At 33.9% G+C, this 20,976-nt stretch overlaps 1 protein-coding gene across 3 annotated transcripts in view; it reads left to right on the forward strand.

The window, feature by feature from the left end:
• The window catches only part of LOC126747138 (zinc transporter ZIP11), a 126,875-nt gene that overhangs the window by 89,459 nt on the left and 16,440 nt on the right, over positions 1-20,976 (forward strand). For all 3 annotated transcript variants that reach the window (XM_050455635.1, XM_050455636.1, XM_050455637.1), the window contains exons 5-6: positions 13,685-13,783; positions 18,154-18,312. In XM_050455635.1, the coding sequence (XP_050311592.1) occupies positions 13,685-13,783; positions 18,154-18,312 (258 nt within the window). The remainder of the gene's footprint in view (positions 1-13,684; positions 13,784-18,153; positions 18,313-20,976) is intronic.

Genomic DNA, 20,976 nt, shown 5'->3' on the forward strand with positions numbered 1-20,976 from the left:
GTAGTTTTTGAAATATATTGGAAATTTGGGTCCGATAGGCGCACTCAAGACAGTCACGCAACACATTTTGCTCTAACTTCTTGCCTACTGTAGTTAGGAAGGTGATTTTATTAGTGATCGGTAGGGAAAGGTTAAAGGTTTATTTGGTGTTCTTACGAATTTTTTGAGAAATTAATAGTTTTTGAGATATCTTTGAAAGTTGGGTCCTACAGACGCCTTTAAAACTGTCACTCAACAGATTTTGCTCTAACCTCTTTTCTGTTTTAGCTAGGACGGTGATTTTAGTAGTAATCGGTAGGAAAATATTGAAGGTTTATTTGCTGTTCTTAAGAATTTTTGGAGAAATTGGTAGTTTTTGAGATATCTTAGAAATTTGGGACCGACAGGTAAACTTAAGACTGTCACGCAACAGATTTTGCTCTAACTTCTTGCCTTCTGTAGTTAAGAAGGTGATTTTAGTAGTGATCGCTAGTGAAAGGTCGAAGGTTTATTTGGTGTTCCTATGAATTTTTGGAGAAATCAGTAATTTTTGAAATATATTGGAAATTTGGGCTCGACAGGCGCACTCTATACTGTTGCTCAACAACTTTTGCTCTAACTTCTTTTCTGTTGCAGCTAGGAAGGTGATTTTAGTAGTGATGGGTAGGGAAAGGTTGAAGGTTTATTTGGTGTTCTTATGAATTTTTTGAGAAATCAGTAGTTTTTGAAATATATTGGAAATTTGGGTCCGACAGGCGCACTCAAGACTGTCACGCAACAGATTTTGCTCTAACTTCTTGCCTTCTGTAGTTAGGAAGGTGATTTTAGTAGTGATCGCTAGTGAAAGGTCGAAGGTTTATTTGGTGTTCCTATGAATTTTTGGAGAAATCATTAGTTTTTGAAATATATTGGAAATTTGGACTCGACAGGCGCACTTTATACTGTTGCTCAACAACTTTTGCTCTAACTTCTTTTCTGTTGCAGCTAGGAAGGTGATTTTAGTAGTGATGGGTAGGAAAATATTGAAGGTTTATTTGCTGTTCTTAAGAATTTTTGGAGAAATTGGTAGTTTTTGAGATATCTTAGAAATTTGGGACCGACAGGTAAACTTAAGACTGTCACGCAACAGATTTTGCTCTAACTTCTTGCCTACTGTAGTTAGGAAGGTGATTTTACTAGTGATCGCTAGGGAAAGGTTAAAGGTTTATTTGGTGTTCTCATGAATTTTTTGAGAAATCAGTAGTTTTTGAAATATATTGGAAATTTGGGTCCGATAGGCGCACTCAAGACTGCCACGCAACAGATTTTACTCTAACTTCTTTTCTATTGTAGCTAGGAAGGTGATTTTAGTAGTGATCGCTAGGGAAAGGTTGAAGGTTTATTTGGCGTTTCTATGAATTTTTTGAGAAATCAGTAGTTTTTGAAATATATTGGAAATTTGGGTCCGACAGGCGCACTCAAGACAGTCACGCAACAGATTTTGCTCTAACTTCTTGGCTACTGTAGTTAGGAAGGTGATTTTAGTAGTGATCGCTAGTGAAAGGTTGAAGGTTTATTTGGGGTTCTTATGAATTTTTGGAGAAATCAGTAGTTTTTGAAATATATTGGAAATTTGGGCTCGACAGGCGCACTCTATACTGTTGCTCAACAACTTTTGCTCTAACTTCTTTTCTGTTGCAGCTAGGAAGGTGATTTTAGTAGTGATGGGTAGGGAAAGGTTGAAGGTTTATTTGGTGTTCTTATGAATTTTTTGAGAAATCAGTAGTTTTTGAAATATATTGGAAATTTGGGTCCGATAGGCGCCCTCAGTACTGTCGCTCAACAGATTTTGCTCTAACTTCTTTTCTATTGCAGCTAGGAAGGTGATTTTACTAGTGATCGGTAGGGAAAGGTTGAAGGTTCATTTGGTGTTCTTAAGAATTTTTTTCAGAAATTAGTAGTTTTTGAGATATCTTGGAAAAATGTGTCCGACAGATGCGTTTAAAGTTGTTCTTTAACAAAATTCGTTATAACTTGTTCCCTGTTATACTTAGGAACCTGATTTTAATAGTGATCGGTAGGGAATAAATGAGTGATCATTTGATGTTCAAATAATTTTTTTGAGAAATTAGTATTTTTCAAGATATCTTCAAAATTTGAGTCCGACAGATCCACTTAAGACTGTCGCTTAACAGTATCTCCTCTTACTTCATGGTTATTATAGTCATCGAGGTGATTTTAGTTGTGCTGGATAGGATAAGGTTAAAGGCTCATTTGAAGTCCTCATGAATTTTTTGAGAAATCATTAGTTTTTGAGAAGAACACAAGTAAATTGGTCAGCAGCTTTTTATAAAACGACCTTTTAAATTCGGTCCCAAACCAACCAACACAACTTGATGATAAGAGTTGTTGGAAATGCCGAATGTTTACGGCTCGTTGCTCCCCCCACCTCATTAACGCATACGGTAAATTATGTTCATAACGCGTAATTTCCTAACTAAAACAATACGCCAATTAGATAGAAAACGTCGAGATGTTAACGGCGATACAAGAAAAATTCATGTTTTCATTACGTTTAATGAAAATGTTTAAGGCGAGATCGCGTGCACTGCTGATGTGACAGGAGCGATCAATTATCACCGTTTTATCGTCCGCCGATTATCAGAATTTAATGGTAATTGGGTATTTTTGTAATTTTCCAAGGAAATATTGGTTGAAAGAAGGACCATTAACCAATCGGTTAGGTCCTATTTTCGAAGATGTCTCAAAAACTAATCATTTGTCAAAAAATTCATAGAAACAGCAAATGATCCTTTATTCTTTCCCTACCGATCACTATTTAAATCAGGTTCCTAAGTATAACAGCAAACAAGTTACAACGAGTTTTGTCAAAGAACAACTTCAAACGAATCTGTCGGGTCCAATTTTGGACGATATCTCGAAAGCTGCTGATTTCTCAAAAAAATCATAGGAACAATAAATGAACCTTCATTCTTTTCCCAGCTATCACTATTAAAATCAGCTTTCTACCTATAAGAGCAAGAAGGTTACAGCAAGTTTTGTTCAGCAACAATCTTTAATGCATCTGTTGGACTCAAATTTTGAGGATATCTTAAAAACTACGGATTTCTCAAAAAATTCATAGGAACGTCAAATGATCCCTCATCCTGTCCCTACCGATCACTATTAAACCCAGCTTTCTAACTATAACAGGAAAAAAGTTACAACAACTTTTATTCAGAAGCAATCTTCAATGCATCTGTCGGACTCAAATTTTGAAGATATCTCGAAAAATACTGATTTTTTTACAAAATTCATAGGAACATTAAGTGGCCCCACATCCTTTTCCTACCGATCACTGTTAAAATCAGGTTCCCAAGTATAACGGCAAAAAAGTTACAACAAATTTTGTTCAGAAACAATCTTTGATGCATGCGTCGGCCTCAAATTTCGAAGATACCTCGAAAAATACTGATTTTTTTACAAAATTCATAGGAACATTAAGTGGCCCCACATCCTTTTCCTACCGATCACTGTTAAAATCAGGTTTCCAAGTATAACACCAAAAAAGTTACAACAAATCTTGTTTAGAAACAATCTTTGATGAATGTGTTGGACTCAAATTTTGAAGATATCTCGAAAAATACTGATTTTTTTACAAAATTCATAGGAACATTAAATGGTCCCACATCCTTTTCCTACCGATCACTGTTAAAATCAGGTTCCCAAGTATAACGGCAAAAAAGTTACAACAAATCTTGTTTAGAAACAATCTTTGATGAATGTGTTGGACTCAAATTTTGAAGATATCTCGAAAAATACTGATTTTTTTACAAAATTCATAGGAACATTAAGTGGTCCCACATCCTTTTCCTATCGATCACTGTTAAAATCAGGTTCCCAAGTATAACGGCAAAAAAGTTACAACAAATCTTGTTTAGAAACAATCTTTGATGAATGTGTTGGACTCAAATTTTGAAGATATCTCGAAAAATACTAATTTTTTGACAAAATTCATAGGAACATTAAGTGGTCCCACATCCTTTTCCTACCGATCACTGTTAAAATCAGGTTCCCAAGTATAACGGCAAAAAAGTTACAACAAATTTTGTTCAGAAACAATCTTTGATGCATGCGTCGGCCTCACATTTCGAAGATACCTCGAAAAATACTAATTTTTTTACAAAATTCATAGGAACATTAAGTGGCCCCACATCCTTTTCCTACCGATCACTGTTAAAACCAGGTTCCCAAGTATAACGGCAAAAAAGTTACAACAAATTTTGTTCAGAAACAATCTTTGATGCATGCGTCGGCCTCAAATTTCGAAGATACCTCGAAAAATACTAATTTTTTTACAAAATTCATAGGAACATTAAGTGGCCCCACATCCTTTTCCTACCGATCACTGTTAAAATCAGGTTTCCAAGTATAACAGCAAAAAAGTTACAACAAATCTTGTTTAGAAACAATTTTTGATGAATGTGTTGGACTCAAATTTTGAAGATATCTCGAAAAATACTGATTTTTTTACAAAATTCATAGGAACATTAAGTGGTCCCACATCCTTTTCCTACCAATCACTGTTAAAATCAGGTTCCCAAGTATAACGGCAAAAAAGTTACAACAAATTTTGTTCAGAAACAATCTTTGATGCGCCTGTCGGACTCAAATTTTAAAGATATCTCGAAAACTACTGATTTTTTTACAAAATTCATAGGAACATTAAGTGGTCCCACATCCTTTTCCTACCGATCACTGTTAAAATCAGGTTTCCAAGTATAACACCAAAAAAGTTACAACAAATCTTGTCCAGAAACAATCTTTGATGCATGCGTCGGCCTCAAATTTCGAAGATATCTCGAAAACTAATGATTTCTCAGAAAATTCATAAGGACATCAAATGAACCCTCAACCTCCTGCTACCGAAAGCCATTCGAATCACCTCCCTAACTAAAACAGCAAAGAAGTTACGACAAATTTTGTTCAGCAATAACCTTAAACGGCTCGGTCGGGCAGTAGTCAGACGTAGGGAGGACCCCACGTTGGGCGCCACGATTCCTAATATAAAAATGAAAATTTTTATGTGAATTCTTTTAAAACGGACCCGTTTAGGTCCAAGAAAATTTTCTAAAACTGGATGCCGTACGATTCGATCTCGGTATGCGAGTGCGGGGGTCGGTCGTCGACACTGACGCGCGAATGTCATCCTAACTGTCCGGTCCGCGGTCCTTCGATCTGGTTCTGGGAAGCCGCGGCCGCATTCCAGCCATTCCTGCAAACGGCAGAAGGATAAAGAGACCTCGAGGCCATCTCCCTCTCTTTCTACCTCTCTATCTCTCCATCTCTTTCTATCGTCTTGTGTTTGACCGCTATTGCCCATATTATAAACTGAATATTTCGGCACCTGTGAGTTTATTGATTATGGTACAGGGAAGTGCGGGAATTTGTCTAATTAGGAGACGTTTAAAATCAATAAAATTGATGTTAAGGGCTTCTAGTTTCATCCAATTTCAATTTTTTTAAGTGGTTGCCTAACATCGTTTGCCGTAACTCTTTTGGTGTTATACTTAGGAGGGTGGTTTCAATGGTTTTCGGTAGAGAGAAGTTCAAGGATCATTTGGTGTTTCCACGATTTTTTCTGAGAAATTAGTAGTTTTTGAGTTATCATTCAAGATTGACCCCGACAGATGTCCCAAAGATTGTTTCCGAATAATGCTTGCTGTAACTTTCTTGCTCCTACAGTTAGGAGTATGATTTTAATAGTTTTCGTTAGAAAAAAGTTAAAGGTTCATTTGGTATTCTCACGATTTTTTTGAGAAATCAGTAGTTTTTGAGATATCTTGGAAATTTGGGCCCGACAGGCGCAGTCAACACTGTCGCCTAACAGATTGTGCCCTAACTTCTTACCTATTGTAGTTAGGAAGGTGATTTTAGTAGTGATCGGTAGGGAAAGGTTAAAGGTTCATTTGATGTTCCCACGAATTTTTTGAGAAATTAGTGGTTTTTGAGATATCTTTCAAAATTGAGCCCGACAGATGTCTCAAAGATTGTTTCCGAATAAAACTTGCTATAACATTCCTGCTGTTACAGCTAGAAATATGATTGTAATAGTTTTCGTTGGAAAAAGGTTAAAGGTTCATTTGATGTTCCCATGAATTTTTTGGGAAATTAGTGGTTTTTGAGATATCTTGGAAATTTAGGCCCGACAGGCGCAGTCAACACTGTCGCCTAACAGATTGTGCCCTAACTTCTTACCTATTCTAGTTAGGAAGGTGATTGTAGTAGTGATCGGTAGGGAAAGGTTAAAGGTTCATTTGATGCTCCCATGAATTTTTTGAGAAATTAGTGATTTTTGAGATATCTTGGAAATTTGGGCCCGACAGGCGCAGTCAACACTGTCGCCTAACAGATTGTGCCCTAACTTCTTACCTATTGTAGTTAGGAAGGTGATTTTAGTAGTGATCGGTAGGGAAAGGTTAAAGGTTCATTTGATGTTCCCATGAATTTTCTGAGAAATTATCGGTTTTTAAGATATCTTCAAAATTTGGACCCGACAGTTGCATGTAGGATTGACGCTGAACAAAATCGGTGGCAACTTTTTCAGTATTATGGTTAGGAGGGTGATTTAAATGGCTGTGACTAACGAAAGATTGAAGGTTCATTTAATGTCTCTGGAAATTTTTTGAGAAATTATTATTTTTTGAGATATGCGAGAATATTGGATCCGATAGGTGTGTTTAAGATTGACACTAAACAAAACTTGCTGTAACTTTTTTACTATTATAGGTAAGATGTTGATTTTAATAGTGATCGGTAGAGAAAAGATGAAGGTTCATTTGATGTTCCTATGAATTTTTTGAGAAATCATCGGTTTTTGAGATATCTTCCAAAGTTGAGCCCGACAGATCCACTAAAGATTTTTTTAAAACCAAATTTGCTGTAACTTTTTTGCTATTGCAGGTAGGAATGTGATTTAAACAGTGATTGGTAGAGAGAGGTTGAGGGCTCATTTGAATGTCTTTTCTATGATTGTTTTGCTCTTTAAGAGCCTCAGCAAGCAGTTGTACCTAAAAAAAGATAACATTATCAGTGTACCTATTGGTGCCTAACGTGGAGCTTAAAACTACCGTTCAACGAACAAAAAGAGGGTTTTTATAAGATAATAAGAGTTCCATCATTCAGTAAAACACATCCGAGGTTAAAGAAACACGGCGTTCTTGAGTGGCTCGTAATTTACTTCTAATAGGTTATGGTCTACAACAAAACGCTTCTTCCTTTCGATAAGGCCCCCTAGGTTTAATTTCGTCCCATTAAAGTACATAAAGATTTAACGGATAATCACTTCCGAGAGGACGTACTTATGTTTTTCCTTGTTTGGCTAATTTAACTGTAAAGGACGAAGCTACGATGCGACGCAAATGAAGTTCGATCCTAGTGAGCTAAATTTGATGTAACTTCGTTGCTGTTAAAGTGAGGATGGTAATTTTAGTAGTGATGGGCAAAGAAAGGCTGAAGGTTCATTTTATATTTTTATGATTTTTTTGAGAAGTTATTAGTTTTTAAGATATCTCAGAAAATTGGACTCGGCAGGTGCATTTAGGATTGACGCTGAACAAAATCGGTGGCAACTTTTTTGGTACTACAGCTAAAACGGTGATTTAAGTGGCTCTTGCTAACCAAAGGTTAAAGGTTCAATTAATGTTTCGAGAATTTTTTTGAGAAATTTTTCGTTTTCGAGGTATTTGCGAAAATTGGACCCAACAGTTGCTTCAAAGTTTGACGCTGAACAAAATTTGCTGTAACTTCCTTACTGTTCTAGTTAGGAGGGTAATTTAAATGGCGCTGGTTAACTAAAGGTTGAAGGCTCAATTAATGTCTCGAGAATTTTTTTCAGAATTTTTTCATTTTCGAGATATTTGCAGAAACTGGACCCAACAGTTGCTTCAAAGTTTGACGCTGGACAAAATTTGCTCTAACTTCTTTATTCTTCTAGTTAGGAGTGTGATTTAAATGGCTCTGGCTAACCAGGGGTTGAAGGTTTAATTAATGTCTCTAGAGTTTTCCTGAGAAAATTTTCATTTTCGAGATATTTGCGAAAATTGAACCCAATAGTTGCTTCAAAGTTTGACGCTGAACAAAATTTGCTGTAACTTCTTTACTGTTCTAGTTAGGAGGGTGATTTAAATGGCTCTGGTTAACCAACGGTTGAAGGATGAGTTAATATCCTTAGAATTTTTTTGAAAAATTTTTCATTTTCGAGATATTTGCAAAAATTGGACTTAACAGTTGCTTCAAAGTTTGACGCTGGATAAAATTTGCTATAAATTCTTTACTGTTCTAGTTAGGAGGGTGATTTAAATGGCTCTGGTTAACCAAAGGTTGAAGGTTCAATTGATGTTCCTAGAATTTTTTTGAGTTATTTTTCATTTTCGAGATATTTGCGAAAATTGGACCCAACAGTTGCTTCAAAGTTTGACGCTGAACAAAATTTGCTGTAACTTCCTTACTGTTCTAGTTAGGAGGGTAATTTAAATGGCGCTGGCTAACCAGGGGTGGAAGGTTTAATTAATGTCTCCAGAGTTTTCCTGAGAAAATTTTCATTTTCGAGATATTTGCGAAAATTGAACCCAATAGTTGCTTCAAAGTTTGACGCTGAACAAAATTTGCTGTAACTTCTTTACTGTTCTAGTTAGGAGGGTGATTTAAATGGCTCTGGTTAACCAAAGGTTGAAGGCTCAATTAATGCCCCCAGAATTTTTTTGAGAAATTTTTCATTTTTGAGATATGTGCGAAAATTGGACTCAACAGTTGCTTCAAAGTTTGACGCTGAACATAATTTGCTGTAACTTTTTTATTGTTTTATTTAAAAGGACGATTTAAATGGCACTAACTAGCCAAAGGTCGAAGGTTCACTTAATGCCTCTACAATTTTTTTGAGAAATTATTATTTTGTGAGATATTTGCGAAAATTGGACCCGACAGGTGCATCTAGGATCGCCGCTAAACAAAATCAGGTGTAACTCTGTGAATATTTTAGTTACAAATACCATTTAAATCGTACTGAATAAAGAAATACCGAAGGTCCATTTAATGTTGCTTGTTTTTCAGAAAACTTTAATCTCAGCATATTAACGTGGTTACCGAAAAAAAAATATCAATATAAATTTAACGGTTTTTCGGACAAAAGTTTGGCGCCCAACGACACGTACGCAATTCGAACGGCGTTTTATTTTCGTAACGTCTACCGTAACAAAAGCGGAATCCGAAACAAATAACCATATAAATAACGTTCTAGGAACTGTGTCATAAGCCCGAAGAAAACAATTCCCTTATGCAAATGACACGGGCTCTAATACATCCTGTTTGCATATTTTCACACACGATTTTCCCGTTCGTTCTCGGCGATGGTTAAATTGTAATCGTTGGGCTTAATAATGTAGTTAAAAAAATTCTACTAGATGGATTGTCTTGGTTTTTTAGGAAAAGGTAAAGAATGGTTTTGAGTATTTTTTAAAGCAAAAATGAAGCAAATCGGTGTAATAGAAGGCAAGTTACGAGTAATTGTGACCCGACAGATGCGTTGTAGATTGATGCAAAAGAAAATATGCTGTAACTTGTTTATTGTTATAGTTAGAAGGGTGATTTAAGTGGCACTGCCTAACGAAAGGTTGAGGGATTATTTAGTGTTTCTATAATTTTTTTGTGAAGTTAATATTTTTTCAGATATCTTAAAAAATCGGACCCGATAGGTGCATGGAAGATTGTCGCTGAACAAAATTTGCTGTAACTTTGTTGCTATTATAGTTAAGAAGCTGATTTAAACGGCATTCGGTAACGACAGAAAGAAGGTTTATTTAGTATTTCTATAAATTTTTTGATAAGTTAATATTTTTTGAGATATCGTAGAAAATTGGACCCGGCAGGTTTATTTATGATTGACGCTGAGCAAAATTTGTTGTAACTCTTTTGCTGTTATAGTTATTAAAGTGATTCAAATGGCATTCGGTAACGAAGAAGTAAAGGTTCCTTTAGTGTATGCATACATTTTTTGACAAATTAATATTTTTTGAGATATCTTAGAAAATTGGACCCGGCAGGTTCATTTAAGATTGACGCTGAGAAAAATTGACTGTAACTTCTTTGCTTTTATAGTTAGGAATGTGATTTAAGTGGCGCTGACTAATAAAACGTTGAGGGATTATTGAATATTTTTATCATTTTCTACAGAAATATTTATTTTTTGAGATATCTCTGAAAATTGGACCCGACAGGTGCATGTAAGATTTGCACTCAACAAAATTTGGTATAACTTCTTTGCTATTATAGTTAAAAGGATGATTTAAGTGGCGCTAAATACCGAAAAACTGAGAGTGTATTTAATGTCTCTATAAATTTTCTGAGAAATTACGATTTATTTAGATATCTGTGAAAATTACACCCGACAGCTCCAATTAACGTTGACGCTTAGCAAAATTTATTGTAACTTCGTTGCTAGTATAGTTAGGAAGATGATTTAAGTGGTGCTGAATGGCGAAAACGTAAGAGTATATTTAGGCCTTTATGCATTTTTTAAGAATCTATTATTTTTTTAAAAATCTCAAAAAATTGGACCCGACGGGTACATCTAAGATTGACACTTAACAAAATTTGTTGTAACTTGTTTACTGTTATAGTTAAGAAGATATTTTAAATGGCATTAGGTGACGAAAGAGTATAGGTTTAATTCAAGTATCTATAAATTTTCTGATAAATTAATAGTTTTTGAGATATCTTCGAAAATTAGGTCAGAGAGGTTCATGTAAGATTATCGTTGAACAAAATTTGCTGTAACTTTATTGCTATTAGAAGTAGAAAGGTGATTTAAACGGCATTCGGTAACGAAATAGTGAAGGTTCAATTAATGTCTCTAGAATTTTTTCTGATAAATTATAATTTTTTGAGATATTTCCGAAAATTGGACCCGACGGGTGCATCAAAGATTGTCGCTGAACAAAATTTGCCGTAACTTTGTTGCTATTATAGTTAGAAAGGTGGTGTAAATGGCATAAGGTAACGAAAGGGTAAAGGTTCAATTAACGTCTCTAGAATTTTTTTGGTAAATTATTATTTTTTGAGTTATTTCCGAAAATTGGACTTGACAAGTGTATTAAAGATTGTCACTGAACAAAATTTGCTGTAACTTTGTTGCTATTATAGTTAGGAAGATGATTTAAACGGCATTCGGTAACGAAATAGTGAAGGTTTAATAAATGCCTCTAGAGTTTTTTTTAAAAAATTAATATTTTTTTAGATATTTCCGAAAATTGAACTCGACAGGTACATGTAAGATTGTCGCTGAACAAAATTTGCTCTAACTTTATTGCTATTATAGTTAGAAAGGTGATTTAAATGGCATTCGGTAACGAACTAGTGCAGGTTCAATTAATGCTTATAGAATTTTTTTGACAAATTTTAATTTTTCGAGATATTTTCGAAAATTGGACCCGACAGGTGCATCAAAGATTGTCGCTGAACAAAATTTGCTGTAACTTTGTTGCTATTGCAGTTAGAAAGATGATTTAAATGGAATTAGGTGATGAAAGAATAAGGGTTTCATTCAGGGTTGTATAAGTTTTTTGATAAATGAATAGTTTCTGAGATATCTGAGAAAATTGGGTCCGAGAGGTGCGTGTATGATTGTCGCTGAACAAAATTTGCTGTAACTTTGTTGCTATTATAGTTAAGAAGGTGATTTAAATGGCATTAGGTAACCAAAGAAAGAGAGCTTCATTAATGTCTCTATAAAATTTTTTGAGAATTTATTATTTTTTGAGATATCTCCGAAAATTGGACCCGACAGGTGCTGGTAAGATTGTCGCTGAACAAAATTGGCTGTATCTTTGTTGCTAATACAGTTAGGAAGGTGATTTAAACAACATTCGGTAACGAAATAGGGAAGGTTTACTTAATGCCTCTAGAATTTTTTTTGAGAAATTATAATTTTTTTAGATATTTCCGAAAATTGAACTCAACAGGTACATGTAAGATTGTCGCTGAACAAAATTTGCTGTAACTTTGTTGCTATCATAGTTAGGAAGGTGATTTAAATGGCATAAGATAAAGAAAGGGTAAAGGTTCCATTAATATCTGTAGAATTTTTTTGACAAATTTTAATTTTTCGAGATATTTCCGAAAATTGGACCCGACAGGTGCATCAAAGATTGTCGCTGAACAAAACTTGCTGTAACTTTGTTGCTATTACAGTTAGGAAGATGATTTAAATGGCATTAGGTGACAAAATAGTGAAGGTTCAATTCATGCCTCTAGAATTTTTTCTGATAAATTACTACTTTTTGAGATATTTCCGAAAATTGGACCCGACAGGTGTATGTAAGATTGGCGCTGAACAAAATTTGCTGTATCTTTGTTGCTATTATAGTTAGGAAGGTGATTTAAACGGCATTCGGTAACGAAATAGTGAGGGTTTAATTAATGTCTCTACAATTTTTTCTGATAAATCTTTATTTTTTGAGATATTTCCGAAAATTGGAGTCGACAGGTGCTGGTAAGATTTTCGCTGAACAAAATTTGCTGTATCTTTGTTGCTATTATAGTTAGGAAGGTGATTTAAACGGCATTCGGTAACCAAATAGTGAAGGTTCAATTAATGCCTCTAGAATTTTTTCTGAGAAATTATTATTTTTTTAGATATTTCCGAAAATTGAACTCGACAGGTGCATCAAAGATTGTCGCTGAACAAAATTTGCTGTAACTTTGTTGGTATCATAGTTAGGAAGGTGATTTAAATGGCATAAGATAAAGAAAGGGTTAAGGTTCCATTAATATCTGTAGAATTTTTTTGACAAATTTTAATTTTTCGAGATATTTCCGAAAATTGGACCCGACAGGTGCATCAAAGATTGTCGCTGAACAAAACTTGCTGTAACTTTGTTGCTATTACAGTTAGGAAGATGATTTAAATGGCATTAGGTGACAAAATAGTGAAGGTTCAATTCATGCCTCTAGAATTTTTTCTGATAAATTACTACTTTTTGAGATATTTCCGAAAATTGGACCCGACAGGTGTATGTAAGATTGGCGCTGAACAAAATTTGGTGTATCTTTGTTGCTATTATAGTTAGGAAGGTGATTTAAACGGCATTCGGTAACGAAATAGTGAAGGTTTAATTAATGTCTCTACAATTTTTTCTGATAAATCTTTATTTTTTGAGATATTTCCGAAAATTGGAGTCGACAGGTACATGGATGATTGCCGCTGAACAAAATTGGCTGTAAATTTATTGCTATTATAGCTAGACAGGTGATTTAAACGGTATTCGGTAACGAAAGGGTAAAGGTTCAATTAACGTCTCTAGAATTTTTTTGGTAAATTATTATTTTTTGAGTTATTTCCGAAAATTGGACCCGACAGGTGCATCAAAGATTGTCGCTGAACAAAATTTGCTGTAACTTTGTTGCTATTATAGTTAGGAAGGTGATTTAAATGGCATTCGCTAACGAAATAGTGAAGGTTCAATTAATGCCTCTACAATTTTTTTTGAGAAATTATTATTTTTTGAGATATCTCAGAAAATTTGGCCCGACATATGCACTTGAGACTGATCGAACTTAAATAGAAACTTTTCTACTGCATGGTTTTACCTGATTTTTTCAGGAAATCTTAAGGAATCATCATTCTTCCAAAAGAAGCGACTTCTTTGCTTAATATCGTTTTTTTTTCCAGAAATTTGGCCCTCGGAATCGGCATCCAGAATTTCCCCGAGGGACTCGCGGTGAGCCTGCCGTTGCACGCCGCTGGATTTTCCGTGTGGAAGAGCTTATGGTAAGTAAGCGTAAAACATTATCGTATGTAAATAAACCTGAATTTAAAGCGACAATACTGAAAAGGCCCTAAAACGTAAACAATGGCTGATTTTATACGACCCAAGCGGCGTTATCGGGGGCCATTCATAAATCAATGATAATTTTCAATGGGCCTATATTAACGTTTCAACTGGAACGACTGACTGTTTTGATATTATTTCTATTGCGGCACCAGATACGTCTTTAAAATTTTTACAGGGGCGGAGTTAGATTTTAATAAAAAAAATTCTATTGTGCGGATTGACTTGATTTTTTCAGCATGGCTAAAATGATTATTTCTCTATCAAAAAGTACTCTAAGGTTTTCTTGGTAACTGTGATAGTTTTTGAGAAAATCGCTTATGAAGGTTAGTCTTATCGAGTACAAGAAACTTCGTCTAACAATGAACAAAAATAGCTGTACCTTCTTTTATGTTTTAGTGAGAACGATGATTTCAATGGGGGTCTGTTAAAAAAAGACAAAGGTTTATTTAATGTCCTTATAAATTTTTTGAAAAATCTTTATTTTTTGAGATATCTCTGAAAATTAGACCCGACAGCTCCACGTGAGATTAGTCCTTGACAAAATGGCTTGTAACTTCTTTGCTATTTCACTTAGAAACTTGATTTAAATGGCATTGAGTAAAGAAAGGACAAGGGTTTATTTAATGCCTTTACAATTTTTTTGAGAAATCATTACTTTTTGAGATATCTCCAAAAATCAGACCCGACAGATCCACTTAAGATCCGTCTATTTTCTTAATTTATTCATGAATCGAGCTAATGACTAAACCCATGACCGAGCAAACGAGAAAAATCTACGACCTAAAAGAAACCGCGTTAGAGAGAGAGAGGGAGAGAGAGGAGAAAAAAAAATCACGAATAACAATCACAAGAGGCGGTTTTCGATGTCGATTCGTAATTATCGAAAGGAGAGAAACGGCAACGGAACGTAATGGGAATGGGAACGGCCTTGCAGGGTCGTGAGCTCAGGTTGATTTGAATAAAACGCATTTTAACGATGGAAAAATCGATTTTTTCTTTAACAAAAGTTGTGAGACATAAAGGGACCTGTCATCGGCAAAATATTTCAGGCTTCTATCTGGGTCCGTTCTCTGGTAAATTCGGGAAAAGTGATTTTCCTAGTTTCTTGATTTTCTCGAAAACTATGGGGAAAATAGACATTTTCGCTTCTGTATTTATTTCAGCGTAAATGGGCCTAAAAAAAAGCTAGAATACCTTTTTGGCCTAAAATTAATTATAATGAAGCTATTGGCGATTTTTGAGAAAACACTACCTACTTACATGGTTTCTTATGGGGGTATGGCTTCAAACATTTTTTCTGCATTTCTTATGGGAAATAGAGATTTTTGTAATAAGACTTTTTTGATTCTCTTTTTGTGCTTTATACGTGGAAAAAAAGATTTTCTGATTCGGACAACTTTTTAAATTTTCTTGAATTTTTCCGGGTCAGTTTTGCTGAAAAATCAAAAAATGCCTATAACTTCCTCCTAGAGGGTTTTTCGAAAAATCGTGTAGAATACTTTTAAATGTGGTTTAAAACAAGGCTTCCAGTAGCAAAAGAAAAAGTTTAATTTTTTCCATAAAAATGGAGAAAATTGAACTTTTTTAATTAAGGGTTTTTCCTGATTTTCTCAGGCTCTATGGGAGGTAGAAGCAATATTTTCATACCCAGGTGTAACAAATATTATTTCCCACAACTTTTGTTTGAAACAATTTTTTCTCCGACCCATAGTTTTTTTGAAAAAAATTAAAAAGTGATTTTTTAATAAATTCGCAAGGGGTACCCCTCTGATTTTCGACTTAAAAATTTTGATTTTTTTTTTTACTTTTTTTTTGCAATAATTGTTAGTTTTCGGGGCGTTTTGACATTTTATGATAAAAATTTTCGAAAAAAAAAATTGGGGGGTCGTTTTTGAAAATTTTCTATTTACATGGTTTCTTATGGGAATATTGCTTCAAACATTTTTCCTGCATTCCCTATGGGAAATAGAGATTTGCTTTATAAGACTTTTTTCATTCCCTTTTTGTTCCTTATACGTGGAAAAAAGGTTTTTTTGATTCAGACAACTTTTGAAATTTTTTGAATTTTTCCGGGTCAGTTTTGCCCAAAAATCAAAAAATGCTTATAACTACCTCCTTGAGGGTTCTTCGAAAAAAAGTGTAGAATACTTTTAAATGTGGTTTAAAACAAGGCTTCCAGTAGCAAAAGAAAAAGTTTAATTTTTTCCATAAAAATGGAGAAAATTGAACTTTTTTAATTAAGGGTTTTTCCGGATTTTCTCAGGCTCTATGGGAGGTAGAAGCAATATTTTCATACCCAGGTGTAACAAATATTATTTCCCACAACTTTTGTTTGAAACAATTTTTTCTCCAACCCATAGTTTTTTTGAAAAAAATTAAAAAGTGATTTTTTAAATAAATTCGCAAGGGACCCCTCTGATTTTCGACTAAAAATTTTGATTTTTTTTTTTACTTTTTTTTTGCAATAATTGTTAGTTTTCGGGGCGTTTTGACATTTTATGATAAAAATTTTCGAAAAAAAAAAATTGGGGGGTCGTTTTTGAAAATTTCCTATTTACATGGTTTCTTATGGGAATAAAGCTTTAAAAATGTTTACTGCATTTCCTATGGGAAATGGAGATTTTTGTAATAAGACTTTTTTTATTCTCTTTTTGTGCTTTATATATGGAAAAAAAGATTTTTTGTTTCGGACAATTTTTGAAATATTTAAAAAATTTTCGGGCCAGTTCTGTTCCAAAATCACAAAATGCCTATAACTTCTTTCTTGAGCGTTTTTCGAAAAAAAGTGTAGAATACTTTTAAATGTGGTTCAAAACCAGGCTTCTAGTAGCAAAAGAAAAAGTTCAATTTTTTATATAGAAATGGAGAAAATGGAACTTTTTTAACTAAGGATTTTTCCCGATTTTCTCATTCTCTATGGGAGGTAGAAGCAATATTTTTATACCTACGTATAGCAATAATTATTTCCCACAACTTTTATTTGAAATAATTTTTTCTCCAACCCATAGTTTTTTTGAAAAAAATTAAAAAGTGGTTTCTGAAATAAATTCGTGGGGGTACTACCCCTTTGATTTTTGACTCAAAAATTTTGATTTTTTTTTTGACTTTTTTTGCAATAATTGTTAGTTTTTAAGGCGTTTTGACATTTTATGACAAAAATTAAAAACAAAAAAGAATTGGAAGGGGCGTTTTTGAAAATTTGCTATTTACATGGTTTCTTATGGGAATATGGCTTCAAAAAATTTTCCTGCATTTCCTATGGGAAATGGAGATTTTCTTTATAAGACTTTTTTGATTCCCTTTTTGTTCCTTATACGTGGAAATTTTTTTTAATTCACACCACTTTTTTTAATTTTTTTGTGATTTTCTGGGTCAGTATTGCTTAAAAATCAAAAAGTGCCAATAACTTCCTTCTTGGTGGTATTTTGAAAAATAATGTAGAATACTTTTGAATGTGGCACAAAACGAGGCTTCTAGTGGCAAAAGAAAAAATTAATTTTCTTCTATTGAAATTAAGAAAATACAATTTTTCTAATTAGAAATTTTCCTCTGAAAAACCCTGATTTTCTTGGTACCTACGCAGAAAATATTTATTTTTATTTTTTTATTTGTTTCCTTGTATTTGGGCCTAAATAATAGCTAGAATACCTTTTTGGTCTAAAATGAGTAATAAAGGAACTATAGGCGATTTTTGGAAAAAAATCTTTTTTTTAGTGAACATTCGCAGGCGTATTTTTCAGAAAAATTTTTTTGTTCTATTTAAACTATTGCTCTGTCAAGAAAACGTCTTTAACAAAAGTTGTAAGGAATCAAAATGCCTATCATCTGCAAAATATGTCAGCTTCGTATCTAGAGTCGTTCTCCAAAAAAATCGGAAAAGTGATTTTTCGATTTTTCCTAATTTTCTCGAAACCTATGAGGAAAATCATAATTTTTATTTCTGTATTTAGTTCATCTTAAATGGACCAAAAAAATAGCTAGAATACGTTTTTGTCCTAAAATGAATAATAAAGGAGCTAGGAGCGTTTTTTTGGAAAATGGCTTATCATTACGGTGAAAAACGTAAATAAAACTTTCAATTTTTTTTTTGGAAAATCTATGGCCCTGTCAGAAAAATGACTCAAACGAAAGTTATGAGGAATTAAAAGGCCTATCATCTGCAAAATATTTCATGTTTGTATCTGAGTCCCTTCTCCAAGAAAAGTGATATAAACCCGTGATATAAAAGAGTGAACCCTAGGAATAGTGGATATTGCCAAATCATTGCTAAGTGTTGCCAAGTTTACAGCATTAAATTCTCTTTCAGGTATGGTCAGCTCAGTGGTATGGTGGAACCGATCTTCGGAGTTTTGGGTGCTGTCGCAGTGAGCTTGGCACAACCAGCGTTGCCGTATGCTCTGTCTTTTGCTGCCGGTGCTATGATCTACGTGGTGGTGGACGACATTATTCCTGAAGCAAACACTGAGTAAGTACGCTGTTGCCATATGTTATTAGAAGTAGGGAAAAGTGCGTTTTTCACTGTTAAATGAAACGCGGAGTTCTCACGTGGATGTCAAACGAGTTGGTTGTTTGTCAGTCACTTAACACCGACCGACTATTTACCGGAAAACCGAAGAATGTCGCACGTTTGTTTATTTATTGGTCGCACGTGTTTAGGTCTACCGGGTGGTCCGGTCGCCGGTGTAATTTACCGAAAAATTACCGAATCCGTTATGTTAGAGGTGTAAACAACCGAAATGACGGTCGATTTTATTAATGGACCCGACCTTTGTGGGTTCCGGTGTATCTCGTTACGTCATTTTCTCTCTCTCTCCTCTAATTCAATTTCTTGACAACTATGACATTTGCACGTCACTTCAAGTTTGACAAGTGACAGCTGCCAGAGATGACGGCTTTTTACTAAATGACCTACTGCCGCCATTTTGAAAGTTGCAACTGTAATCACTTTACTTGCTCCCCTCCTTGTCAATTTTTTTTTTAATTTGAACATGGCTAATTAGAGGATTTACTGTTTAAAAAAAAGTAGCTGAGGTAGAGCCAAAAAAAACTAAAATACAATGAAGTGAGACAGACCAGTGTAAGTAGCGGATTTTATTATCCATCTCTGCTCCACTCACCCTCATTGACTTTTTTAAATTTCAAATTCCGCCATTTTAAATTCCGGAAAAAATGACGGAAGTTGGTCTATAGAGGACGTAGAGGAAAATAAAACTACATTCGCTGAACACGTGGGCTGACGTGTAGAAAGAAACAAAATATTATACGTTTTTATTTAAAAAAAAAAATCAGCTGACGTGTTGGTAAAGCCGAAATTAAATACAATAAAGTGAGACAGAACACTTTAAGTAGTAATAAATTTTTTTATTAACACAGTTGTTAAAGTAACTGAAATTTAAATTACTTTACGTCAGCTAATGTTTTTTTTTTTTAAATTTTTTTTGCATTTTAAAATGTTTCTGTCTCTCTTCATATTTAAATAATAACCCAATCTAGTATTGCTTTCCCACTACGTTAACTTACTATCCTGTCTTTTCCATATTCTCTCTATTGATTATTGTGGACTTCCTTCACGTCATCCAAGCGTACTATCTCATACTAATTTTTCCTCCAATATACGATTTTTTTTGCTCCACGTCAACCTACTATTTTTTTCCTTTTTTTTTTACTATGGTTGTTAACGCACTGGAATCAATTTTCGATTACTTTACGTCAGCCAATGTCTTCTTTTTATTTGTTCGCATTTCAAAATATTCCTGTCTCTCTCCGTATCAAAAAAAAAACCCGCTAATAACTCAATTCACTATATATTTTGCTCTACGTCAACTCATCCTCCTGACTACTTCATTTTTGATTCGCTTTATCTATCATTATTGCTGTCTGGCTTCACGTCAGCCAAGCGTACTTACTCTCTATCCAATGCACGTTTTTTTGCTCTACGTCAACCCACTAATATTTTCCTTCTTTTTTTAACTATGATTGTTAATGTCACTGGAATCAATTTTAAATTACTTTACGTCAGCTAGTTTGTATAACAGTCAGTTAATGTTTAATTTTTATTTTTTTGTAAAGTATTTCTGTCTCTTTCTATTTTAGCTAATAAGTTCAATTTAGTTTTTTTTGCTTCACGTCAATCCCCTCTTTTTATATCATTCAAATAAGGTAATGGCTTGATCTCTCTTTTCGCTCTACGTCAACCTACTCTCCTTGTTTCCGATATTTCCGTCACTTTAGTATTTCTGTCTCTCTCTATATTAGCTAATAACCCAATCTAGTTTTTTTTTGCTCCACGTCAACCCACTAATATTTTCATTGTTTTTTCACTGTGGTTGTTAATGGAATGTCACTGACATCAATCTTAAATTACTTTACGTCAGCTAGTTTGTTATAACAGTCTAGTTCATTACGTCAGTTAATGCTTTCTTATTATATTCTTTTAAAGTATTTCTGTCTCTCTCTATATTAGCTAATAACCCAATCTAATTTTTTTTCCTCTACGTCAGCTTACCTCCTTTTTCGTCCATATTTCCCTGAATTTATTGTATCGACATATGTGACTATTGTCGACTGTCTTCACGTCAGCCAAAGTCATAGAGATGTCTACCTAATATACGTTTTTTTTGCTGCACGTCAACTTACTATTAATTTTTTTCACTACAGTTGTTAAAGTAACTGGAATAAAAATTTAAATTACTTTACGTCAGCTAATGTTTTCTTTTTTTTTTGCATGTTAAAATATTTTTGTCTCTTTTTATATTAAACTAATAAGCCAATGTAGTATGACATTAACTCTACGTTAACTTACTCTCCTTTCTTATCCATATTTACTTCAATTTAATTCATTGACACATTTGATTATTGTTGACTTTCTTCACGTCATCCGAGCGTACTAACTCATGCTAATTTATTTTTTTTGCTTCACGTCAACCCACTAATATTTTCGTTTTTTTACTATGGTTCTTAATGTCACTGGAATTAATTTTAAATTACTTTACGTCAGCTAGTTTGTTATAACAGTCTAGTTCATTACGTCAGTTAATGTTTTATTTTTATTTTTTTATAAAGTATTTCTGTCTCTTTCTATTTTAGCTAATTAGCCTGTTTTAGTTTTTTTTGCTCTACGTCAACGCAT

Source organism: Anthonomus grandis, chromosome 19 (assembly GCF_022605725.1).
Source record: "Anthonomus grandis grandis chromosome 19, icAntGran1.3, whole genome shotgun sequence".
NCBI classification, from domain to species: domain Eukaryota; kingdom Metazoa; phylum Arthropoda; class Insecta; order Coleoptera; family Curculionidae; genus Anthonomus; species Anthonomus grandis.